This window comes from Sitodiplosis mosellana, unplaced genomic scaffold (assembly GCF_009176505.1).
Source record: "Sitodiplosis mosellana isolate CC-2019 unplaced genomic scaffold, AAFC_SMos_1.0 Smas_scaffold_6226, whole genome shotgun sequence".
Taxonomy (NCBI): Eukaryota; Metazoa; Arthropoda; class Insecta; order Diptera; family Cecidomyiidae; genus Sitodiplosis; species Sitodiplosis mosellana.
In genome coordinates this window covers 15381998-15394486 of record NW_022601467.1, presented here as the reverse complement: position 1 = coordinate 15394486, position 12489 = coordinate 15381998, and the positions used below count along the sequence as shown (strand labels likewise).

The 12489-nt window shown below is 37.5% G+C and overlaps 1 protein-coding gene across 3 annotated transcripts in view; it reads right to left on the bottom strand.

The window, feature by feature from the left end:
- The window catches only part of LOC129578159 (neurexin-1), a 37939-nt gene extending 31951 nt beyond the window's left edge, over positions 1 to 5988 (bottom strand). Inside the window, exon 1 of one of the 3 annotated variants that reach the window (XM_055466325.1) lies at positions 5836 to 5988. In XM_055466325.1, the coding sequence (XP_055322300.1) occupies positions 5836 to 5946 (111 nt within the window). In that variant the 5' untranslated portion in view covers positions 5947 to 5988. The remainder of the gene's footprint in view (positions 1 to 5835) is intronic. The other 2 variants (XM_055466328.1, XM_055466326.1) reach the window with 2 other exon arrangements.
- Positions 5989 to 12489: the final 6501 nt, after the last annotated feature.

The window sequence follows — 12489 nt, the reverse complement described above, 5'->3', positions numbered from 1 at the left end:
GACAAGAGTAGCAGGAATAAATTTAAAATCCCCACCGAAATGACGTCTTTAGCCTGATGGATAACAATGCTCTCAAAACATATATTCACCTATCACAGCCTCTTTGATCACAATGCACTTATCTCATTCGCTCGGTTCGGTTTGTGGTTGGTTGTTTTTCGGTTTTTCATTTAGATGTTCTCACTTTGCACCATCGATTATACACACACCTACACCACTTCGTGTTGTGGTTGCTTTTATTTTTGTTGCAAAAGCAAATTTTCTATTCTGTTGCCGATGCTACAATACGATGACTTTTTGTTTGTGTGTGTGTGTGAATGAAACTACTTCGTCGTCCTTTCTTGTTTCCATTTTGCGACACTTTTCAGCAGTATACTTAGCTATGCCATTGATAAAGTTTTCTAAAGGCGACAAGCAGCGACAAGCACAAGAGCATCTTTCTTCTTGATGAATTTCCGCGCGATTTTTCTCTTTTTCTATCAATTTTTTTTTTCTGTACAAAAAATCATTTTTTTCTGTCGCGCTTATTCTTCCGATTCAACCTTCTGTTTCGGCGCAATCATGTCTTCTTTGGCTTTGTTGTTCGAACGAAATTTCTTAAAACGAAGGGAATAAGGGCTTTCTTGACAGACACACACACACACACAATAATCTTTCAAATCCTTTTGGGAAAACATCAAATTATAAGAGCAACTTTTTGCGTTGAAGATTCACCGAGCCAGCACAATGTTTGACCAACAAATCACTAAAACTTTTGCAGCAAACTAGCTTTTTTCTCCTCAACTCGCTTCTGCACAATTCTGCAAATGTGTCACTGTGTGAATCGATAAAGAATAGCTTATTTAATCAATCAATTCGACACATTAATTTTTTGTCACATTGTGCAAATAATTTGGGAGCTCGTTGAAAATGGCCATATTGACAGAGAAATACTTTTTTTTCGTTGCTTCTTTTGGCTTTGGTTATTTTTGGTTGACCACCAACGGGAAAAAAAGACGTGCATTAATTCACATGCGCATTTAGGCTTTAAAAGAAGCGGAAACCAAACATTCAAAGCGACACAACCAACCAAAAAAGGGCATAAAAAATACTGATCTTCGAACGAGAAGAATTTGGGTCATCAGTTTAACCGGCATGAAAATTTGAGCATCGCAGTTTATACATCTATAAGATATGCCTGTCTATAAGATATACCAACACGAACATCCTTAATTTTTAAACGTACGTGTCGTGATTGCGGAAATAGTTTTATTTTGGCCAATGAACCGCATGACTTGCCTTTCGATGGTCGTAAAATAGGCGAACTGAACCAAGCAAATACGATACACGACCAATGAAAGCGAGAACGAAGAGAGAAGGAAGAGAAGAGAATTGAATTGAAGTGAAAAGAGAGAAACTAAAAGGCAACGGAGTGATAGAGCTCTATTCGTGACACATCCATCTTTATTCGATCTGCTTGTGACGTTCAACAGAATTATAGTCAAAATCAGAGCTGAAGAAGAATAAGCAGCATATTTCAGCCTCGATAACAGATGCCACTTATTTCGCCACTGTTTCGATCCATTGAATGCGTTGAGAGAGAGAGAGAGAGAAAGAGTACGGTTTGATATAACACTTTGACCATCGCAAATCGGGCCAATTGGTGTTGTCATCGTTGTCTTTCATGTGGCAGCTGTTGTAACAGATCCAACCTTTTCGATTCACCTTTCCCCCTCGAAAATAAAAACGAGCACAGGAGTGTCGCTGAAATTTTGATGTACATTGCATACGAAACTCATTGTACGTTGACGATGATGATGTGACAAATGCGTGTGTGTGTGCTGTAAGTGTTCAAAGAGCCATCACAATCATTAATATTAAATTATTAGGATGACAAGCGATGCAACCGGGCGCTTGATCTCTTCGAGAGCTCCTATCTGTGTGCGATGTACGTAAACAATGTGCATGCGTGTGTACTTTACAATTTATGCATCATCCATTTTACATGTTTTGAGTGTTTCATGATCTATGGACTTATGTCATGTTCAAGAACGGTTTCCGTCATAGATATGTTCTTTTCCTTCCCATCCCATTCCATAATTCCATATCCCGCATTCTTCTGTACTCTCTCATACATATATATAATGTATAATTAATTGTCTCTCTCTGTGTGTGTTTGTGTCCCATTTTTGGTGCAGTGAAGCAGCTTCAATCTGCTTGTGATAAATTATCTACTGGACCGAAGTGTGAAAATGTCTATCGTAAATGGTTTAACGTCACTAATTGTGGTGAAAATCACTCTTTTGTTTTAATAGCGTTGCGTTTGTATGGTTGAGTGTGTGTGTGTGAGTGCGTGTGCATGAGAGAGCGTACAATAAATGGCATCAATCCATCCAGCGCAACACACTTGTTGAAATTGAATCTCTTTGTCTATAAATGAAACGCAGACCATGAACGGTACTGACACACTGGCTACCCAGCTATGCCCAGATCCAATGCTGTACGATGGCTTTGTAAATCGTTTCAATCAAAATCACCCTCGATTAAAACATCTATGGCCATCGAGCTACGAACACATTCACGATACAACAGCACAGCACAACGCACCACACCACACCACACATAAAATACTCAAATCACACTTATTCACTGGAAAACTCTTCATCAAAATTGAACAGTTTTTTTATGGAGTTGTTTTCATTGTGTCGGATGTAATTTCATTAAAATGCTGTGGCGTCCAAATCGAAAAATTAACGGCTATACGCTGAAAAATAAGCACAAAATCGCCCAAAAGTTATCGCTGATAAGAAAAGGCATTCTTGACTGAATTGCTCTTTGTACTCTTCGTACTCTTCTTCATTCCGTATGAAATGTTGTGCGGTTTTATCTATTGTATTTTAACACCTTCCATAAATACTCAAGGGACAGTACACTCGTTGCCTTTCTCACTCATTTCATCGTTTTTCATTGTGCGTTGTGTGTGTATGTATATTATGGGGCATTTCTGTGCCATGTGCTGTGTATTGTAGTAAAAACAATCGTTTCTTTTTTTTATTCTCTCTCTCTCTCTCTCTCTCTCTCTCTCTGTGTGTGTGTGTGTGTCTGCCTCTCTCATCGGATGCTTTATCACATTGGCACAAATTACCATAGCCCCAAAAATTTTGCGCCAAAAACCAGCAAGTGCCTGTGCGCGCTTAGCATGTGCACTTCAATATTTAGAAATAGATTTGGATTGCAATGCTGTCGAAAAGAAAGACTACACTCTCGAGACCACAACAGCTAAAGTGCTTTTTACCGCTAAGACGAATATAAACAACATTGAACAAATGTTTGCATGCACACTGCTTTATATTTGTGTGCGTATTGTGTGTGTATTTGCATGTAGCATGAATGTGAGCAATTCCCATTTCCATAGGCAGTCAACACATAACCAATTGCCACCGAAGTTGCTCTTTCTGTTGTGAATGCAAAAAATCTTTGTCAAAACTGTTTGATTTGCGTTGCGCATACCAGCAACCAATTTTCCTCACTGAACGGAAGCAAAGGACAAGATGACAAAGCTCTGAAAGACGACAAAAATACAGAATAAGAGAGGAAACTGCGAGAGATAGAGAAAGAGACAGGCTAAAAAAGCATATAAAAAGAAAGCGGAGCACAAAGTTTGCGGAAAAGTATTCAAGCAACAATTTGCTAAAATGTTCATTTCAAATAAAGCAAGTGGTCGGTTTTAAACCAAGTGACAGTTCATGACAATGGGGTTTTTTGTTGTGCAGACTGCTGCAAGGTGTGTCATTTGAAGTCGGTCGACTCGGTTTATATTCTTGAGCAAACATTTGTGGCTTTATCTACATTTTCCATCGGCTTACACCAAAGAAGAAGAAAAAGAAGGAAAAGCTATACGTATTTCGCATATATTTTCCAATCTGTGAAACGCAATCGATCGAATGCAATTTAAAACTAAATATTATCAATTCCATTATGCAAGCTCTCTCTCTCTCTCTCTCTTTCTCTTTTCTATATATATGTTTCTCTGTCTCTTTCGCACTCTGTAGTGAAGTTGTTGAAAAAACCCATTTTGGAAAATGTTCCGCCCGTTCGAAACAATGTTTATGTAACCACAGGAAATTGATTGTATTCCATTTTTCATGGTTGATTATTGAATCCGTCAACATAAATGGGTGCTTAATATTATTCGATCTCTATTATGTGTCGTGTTATGGCATAGTTTTGCTGAAGTAACAAAACCGCAGTTATGTGAAAAATTGGCGGTGGAAAAAATACAGTAAGCCACAGTGTGTGTGAACGTGAAAACGAGATTGAAGCTGGCTGACGCAGAAAAAAAAAAACGAAATGAGCTAACTAGTATTTGTAGGGACAAAACACACACGTGCACGCACCGCACCGATGTGTTAATATCCTATATATCGCATATAGTCAAAAAGCGAACTACAAAAATACACACAAACACGTATCTTTCGATCGAAATGTTTGCCGTTTGACGTTTTTGGTGGATGAAAAAAAAGTGTTATGCCTTCATGAAATTACATTCGACACTAATTAACCATCGAAAAAAAGCAACACCACCGAAAGAAATTCTCATAATGTTTTTGTTTATGGTTATGAGTATTTGAGCTTGAATAACACCATATAAATCTTGAACATTGATTGATTACAGGATTTCTCCATGCGTTTCAATTCAACGGCAAGTTGAACGCGTGCTGTGTGCGAACAACTAGTTAATAGTTCAATAGTTACGCGGAAATGGTAAAAGTCTTATTATTTTGCGAATACCATGCGGTTTGGCTTCGTAACTTTGTTCATTTTTCTGCGCTTCGTGCTGGACGAAGTCGAGAGTCAATATAAGAAGAGCAAAAAAAATACAACTTGTGTCGCATATTTTTCTTTTTGTTATATCCATATCGGGATACATATTCTGTGTGTGTTTGCATAAAGCTCCATTAAATGTGGAACGACGTGAATGAATTACTTTTACCTGTTTCTATTTTGCAAATTCGAACACATGCATTTGGCTAATGTCGAATTTTGCTGTTGGTTTTCTTTTGCTTTGTCATTTGATTGAAACGTGTCAAAGTAGAATATAATGATGCATATTGATTGATTTGCGGAATGAAAATGTAACGAGGAAACAACCAAAATTCGTAAAGAATAGGACAAAATAGCGGAATAAAGACGAATAATATTCAAATGCATGGAAATAACATTAATTACACTGGAGGGGTGGAACAGACAGAAGAAGAAAAAAGAATGAATGAAAACACTCATATATGGTTGCTGGTTTCTTTCCTTCGCTGTTGTTGTTGTACTTATTATAGCGAAAAGTTTGCCTCTTGTCAGTCGCATTTAGTGACTTTCAAAACTTAATCAACCATTCTATCAGTGCATGTTGCTTGAAATTGGTGAATTTGAGCACTTTATCAGCAATTTTTGTCAAGTATTTCTACATGATCTTTATTGTGTGCAAGCAAACACTACGTTCGACCAGAAAAAAAAGAGAAACGGAAAAACGACAAAACTGTTTTCGCTATCCATTTTAAGGAACATGACAGAAAACGATGAACAACATAACTATACACACGACACCAGTGTGGTGCAGAATGAAAATGAATGGAACAACGGAATCGCAAAATCGACCCAAAAAACAAGCAATAAAACAACACAAACGTTAACAAATCCAAGACAAACCGAAAAGACAATAAAACGAAAGACTCTAAATCCACGTATATTTTGATATTTTCTATACATAAAATGCAACGCTAAGAAGAGAAATTCGTTTTTTTTTCTCTATCTCTTTAGTCCCGACTTGATGAACAAATATTGTGTGTTGGCATGGCTTACCCTTGTCACTTTTTCTTTGGGAACCTCGGTTTGATCGCATGGTGAATCACCGCACTGAAAGTAGAAAAAAACCGTTGAGCATAACAGAAAATTGATTATCCTTTTTGTCATTTTTGGTTTTGGTTTTGGTTTGCTTGCATATTAATTAATTTGCTGTCATTTGAAGGTAGTACAAATTCATTGGAAACGCATTCTCTCCCGATACCACAAACGTATGTACGCAATTTGAATGTTGGAAAATATATCAAAAAGTCATATATGAATAATTGAGTGGAATTGAAGAATGAAAATGAGAAAAAAAAGCAACAGCAACAACAACATCATACACTCAGCTTGATAAATAATATTTCATTTCGATTTCATGAAAGGAACGAAATAAAAATAAACTTTGATAAAGTTAAAATATATATTCGGAATCAACCTCTCTGTAAAATGCCGATGGTTGAACTTTTTCATTTCGTCGTCGTCGTCGTCGGCGGCGGCGGCGGCGGCAACGGCAGCGAAAACAGATTCAAATTCCCTTTTTCTTGTTCATTCAAAAGTGGATACGAAATTCAATTCATTGAGTGTATTTCCCTTGTCAATGTCCATTTGAAAGAATGAAATAAAAATTGCCAAGTAATTTTTTCAAGTATGAATTAAATTGACGACGATATTTGAAGCAAATGTGGACAGCGAGGACGACGACGACGACCGCCAACGGCGCACACACCAAAAATAATGTTGAATTGACAAATAATTCAGTAAGTAGAGGCATGAAAGGAGCGAGACAGCAGAACGAGACCGTGATAAAGGTGGGTAACGAAAAATATATTCATATACACCCATTCAATGTATATTATTGTTCATGTATGTGAAATATAGTAGTCCTCTGCTGAATTATTCATTCGCATCGAAAGTAGAAAAAATCAATAAAATATCTAATGGAACTCCTAGAATTGTATTTAAATCATGCAATTTATGGCAAAGTATGCATATATCAAACAGACGACGACGACGACGACGACGATCGCATACACACCGAACAACAATAACAAATATCGAAATATGAATACAAGTGCTATTAGGTATATTTCTGCCGACCGAATGAATGAAAAACTTCGGTTCGATATGAAATGAAAATATCAACAGCATATTGTAAAAACAGTGCATCAGCGGAGGTAGCAACTTATGGAATCTTTCGATTGGTGTACATTTATGCCGGTAAAACGTTTGTGAGAGTGAAAAATGTATGCTACATGTTCAAAGCGTTTGTGCTTTTTTTTCTTGGTTTGTTGGTCGATAAATGGGAAAAAGTGCGCAGTTCATGGATGTCATAGCTAGGAAGTTCACAATGCATAACTACAGAGAGAAGAAGAAGAACTAAAGGGAAAGAAGCAACTGTGAACTCAGAATATTTGGCATACACACACACACACACACACACACACACACACACGAAAAATCACTCGTGTACGATATTTTACGTGAGAGACTCTTTGATGATATGGAATTGTTTGCTTTGTCAATGTGATCTAATGTGGGCGATTGCTATAGCTATATCCTGATTGTAAAACCATTTTACCGCTTTAAAAGCGGGCGTAGGGCGCATACCACGCATTTATCCATTAATAGAATGTTGAATTTCGTCACACGAATGAATATGAAACTTGGTTGGCACGGTTTCCTTTTCTTCTTTTTTTTCTCCTTCACTTTTGGTGTATGAATGTATTTTTGTGTAGGCGATACTTAATATTTAATTACGGTTTCATAACATTACTTCTAAAAATTTTGTGGACACAACAACTCAACGGGTTTGCCCACTTTTTTCATTGTGATTTCTTCATATACAGACATATGCTCATTGCTTGTGTCTGTTTCACTGGTAATGGGCCAAAGCGAAGTGGCAATGTTAATCGATGCTGTAGTCGAATCTATTTTATGTGCGGCGCCTCACTTCCTCCAAATATAAAATCGATTTCCTAGTTTACATTCCCGTTTGCCACACACAAACACACTACCAACGAGACATTTGACAATTTAATATGGTAAATGTTGTTGCAGATTCGCTTTCTCTCTCTCTCTCTCTCTCGCTTTCCCGTATGCATTTCTAAAACTTCAACCCGATAGCCCCCGAGCAAAGGGAAGATAAATGTGCAATGACCTTATACATACACATGAAAACCACTACCCACATTTCACACGGTTGCACCGAAGATGGAAATCACAATTCGCAGTGCGCTCGCAAAACGTGCACTCGAATTCGAATATGACCGAGTATGAGTGTAAGAGAGTGTGCGTGTGTGTATGCTCACCGCCAATTTCGTTTCAATGCAACCATAATGAAAAATACAATTGGAATTGTGTTGAGCAAATACTGGATTGATGGATTTTCAGTGATAAAATCGGACAATTCGGCCGCTAATTTGGAATTTGACACACCATATTTGTTGAATGTGCGCTCGGTTAGGTTTTTTTTTAAATTCGTATTTATTTGTATTAAAAATACAAGTCAATTAAATTGAAATTGGCCATGGGTTTGAGTTTTTGAACGCACACGTCAACACAATTATTTTCAACCACACAAATTGTTTTCTGCATCACAAATAGACTTGTTTGTTCGATTTTCATTTCGTCAACGGCATTTCGAACAAACGATGTGGCGACTCTGAATTAGTAAAAGAATAGAAAAAAAACATAACAATAACGACGTGCACAACAAGGGAGCCAGAGCGACAAAGGGGCTGTGTGTGTGTGTGAGTGAGTGAGTGAGAGAGAGAGAGAGAGAGAGAGAGAGAGAGAGATGGAGCCGAGCAGATAGAATTGTGTGTGAAAATTCAATATGAAAATGAGCGTAGTACGGCCAAGTACCATGCAATATTAATAGGTTGTATGGCAATGCCCATAGCGAAATACCTGAACTGAACCATGAATAAAATATATGGCGTTGGGTTGGTTCATATGGCATTTTTCTCTCTCTCTCTCCCTCTCTCTCTCTCCCTCTCTCTCTCTCTCTCTCCATTTATAGCACCGTTCATGCTAAATTTATTGTGTTTTGTATAATTTCCAAAGCCGTTGAACGATGGCAAGATTTTCAATTTAGAACAATGTGTTTTTTTTCTCTCTCTCTCTCTCTCTCTCTCTCTCTCTATCTGTCTGTTTCGGTTTTCGGTTTTTCTTCCAAAAATAACCTGATTTATTTTATTTTATTTAGGGGCTACGTCATCGTCACATACACACATATTTTGTGCGTCATAGCGTACATAGTGCAAAGTCATTGTTCAGTAAGAGACGGAGAGAGAAAAAAGGGAGAACTGATTGAAAGCAAGTGATGCTGATGATGTGAAATGATTATTCATCAAAGTAGAATAAATGCTCTGATTTACTCATGCATCGAATGAATTTATCAATGTTGACACTTGTTCCACGCTCATTCATTGATGACAAGTCCAAGTGAGGGCAGAAAGAAGCTCTCACTCTCTCTCTCTTTCTGTCTCGGCCCCAATTTGAAAATCCAAAATAAGCCGATTTTTGAACAAAGTTCGTCAAGCTATTGTGTGACATAGCTCTACGTATTCTGTTTCGAGAATTTACCAAACATTTCCCAACAAATTACAATCTTCTTAATGCGTACCACCAACCATCCATTTTTATTCGCTCTCTCTCTCTCTCACTCTCAAACGCTTTGTTTTTTTCTCTCTGTTGTTTTTGAGTTTCGGGCACATTTGAGATTCGATGATATTTCAGAAAATGCTCTGCCATGTGCATAAAAATCTATTTCTTACAAACTGAGCAACTAAAATGTGAACCAATTTCAATGACCTTTTCTCTAAATGTGCTGCTGTTGATTTTATTGTTGTTGTTATTAATGCGTCTGCTTCATTTACTTCGTTCACCACAAAATGTCATGCGATAAAAGAGAGAGAGAGAGAGAGAGAGAGAAAACTTTAGAGTGCCGAAGCCGAAGAAGAAGAAATACATCGAAATAATATAAAGTGAATCACATCCATGACGCAGCTTGTGATCTATTTTTATTGAGTTTTGACATGTCTGTACATTTGGTTGTAAAATATGTAAACGTTCCCACCGATTCCGTACAAGTGGAAGGACGAAAATGGCAAATTAACAGGCTTTGGAAAATTAAGTAGACGTTTTTTTAAATCGCCGTTATATTTAAATGGATCGTTCGACGGCATGTACAACACGCAGCATTTAATGACTTTATGACAAAAAAGGTTAGATTTATATTTTCCTTTTCGGTCTCTCTTTCTCTGCGCCATTTGTTGTTCTTTTGTGCTTAGTATAGAAGTAAAAAAATGTAATTCTTATTACTTTATTACCTACTTATTACTTTAATAAGATGACTTTTTACTTATTACGCATCTTATTACAAAGTAATAAGATGAGTAATAAGTAATAAGTCTATCTTATTACAGTAATAAAATGAAAGTCATAAGTAATATGTAATAAGTTACTTATTACTTTACCTCTATAGTGCTTAGGAAACTATTTGCGAATGAAGTGCGTTAAAAGTGGTTGGTGTACTTCGAAGTGATTACCTAAACAATGTGATGATAATGTATCAAAAGCAATGAACAGTTTATCGTATTGCCGACAATTTGTTGTCGCTGTCGCTGTCTATATTTCTTCTGTTTTGGATTCTTCTTCTTTATTTGCTGTAGCTTAGAACGTTCATGAAACCGCTGTCAGGTGCCAGGTCGAGAGAGAAGCAAAAATAAAGCGCACGTCGAAAGATTCTCGTTGGCATTGCATGAAAAGTGCCATTTATCAAACGAGAGAAGAAAAAACCAGCTCAAATATTTTCATAAAATATTATCAGAGAAACGAAAGCTGCGTTTGTTGCTATCAAATCGATTTCCATCCATTAGGCGCGCGCGCTTTTGGCGCACCTTGATATTTGTTCAGCCGTGTGTCTCTCCCCCCCCCTCTCCACCTCGACCTCTCTTTTCTTCTCCACTGTTGGCCTTCTTATTGCACGGGGATTGTGTGTGTGTGTGGCAAAGAGAATGTTTGAAATTTCCATTTTCTAAGCTCTCAATTTAAAGAGAAATACCAGCAGAATTGAGCCATACAAATAAGGACGAGTTTGGCTGCACAAGATAAAACCTGATTTATTGGTAGCTGTGTTGTGTATGTGTGTGTGTGTGTGTGTTAGCTTGAGCACAAACGAACCGAACGAAGTCAAGTTGGCAGCGAAAAAAAAACCGTGGACGCGGATAGGCGGGAATACATCAAAAGATAAGTATTGCGTAAGTTGATAACGAAATAATTTTTTTTCTCATTCCTTTTCTCTTGAATTGGCAAGAATCATGGCGAGAAAATAGAGCAAGCGTCTGGGTATTTAGTCAAATAAAAGTGATCCATCTTATCGGATGTAGTGATGCACCTGGCTGTGTGAATCGATGCGATGCCACGACTTCTATTCGAATCCATTTTACCGAAAAAAATGCAAAGCGAATGAGCAAAAAAAAAAGAGTCATACAACTTTACATTTCAAAGCGATGGATATCGCTTTCCCCTTTTCATTTGGTTTTGCTCGTCTTTCGACTACTCCATTTTTCATATGATTATTTTCTGTTTTGCAGCGGCGCGCTGTCGATTTCAATCATTCCACCTTTAATTTTCTTCTGTTGAAACTGAATGGCTGAGTGAATCTTTGCAAACCGCCACTTTAATGCAGACCTTTCAATTCCGTTCGGATTTAAAGAGGCGAACATAGACTCCGGCAAAGAGGCAGAGTAAGCATATGGATGAGAAAACAACAACAACAACGAAAAATTATTTATAGAAAATGCTCTATCCACCCGAAAAGAAAAGTAAACGCAGTGAAGAAAATCAAATTAACGAAAGTGACAACTCGAAATGGTAAAATTTTATCGCAGTTACAGATTACTCCGTCATTGTTCACTTTTATACCTTCATTAATCGCGTGCGCTCGTTTTTTTTATATAAGTTTTGTTCGCTTGAAATACACAAATTACCATTCCGTGCAGTTTGTCGCACATTTTTTTTTCTTTTGTTCTGATTTTGAGAAAACTTACCGAGAGGCAGGAAAACGCAAATACACGCGCGCATTTCCTTTCTCCCGTGATTTACCTTTCGAAAATCGTCCGTAATTAGCTTGGCGAAGAATGAAATGCGCGAAACGGAGAAAGAGAGAGAAAAAAATATCTTTAATAGAAATGTTGACTAATCAATTCACGTGGCTGGCTTGCTTTTCGTCTGTGATTCCATGCACACGCACCCCTCTAGCAAATCTTATGCAATTTTCTGACACTTTTTTCCTCCCTCTTCGCCGCCAAACCGAATAAATATGAAATATTGCACAAGTTCGGCCTTCTCTTTGGCTCCGCCAAACTTTTTGTGTTATCAATCGACTCAGTTGGGCTGCATGAGTGAGTGTTTTGCACAAGATATTGAATTAAAGTCGTTTGCTGGCGGTAGCTGGAATGAATGCTGAATAAAATAACAGCAAGAAAACATTGGAGATGGTGTATTACTGCACTCGGGACTGGGGTTGTTGCAATCTACTCTACATTTTTTTTCGTTGGTCGAATCCTTCCATCGATTCGACTGAGTGGTGAGTTGTGCGGTTGAAATTGCATTTTTTAATTGAATGTCCGAGAATGAAAACGCAACTTCTATGCACAACAC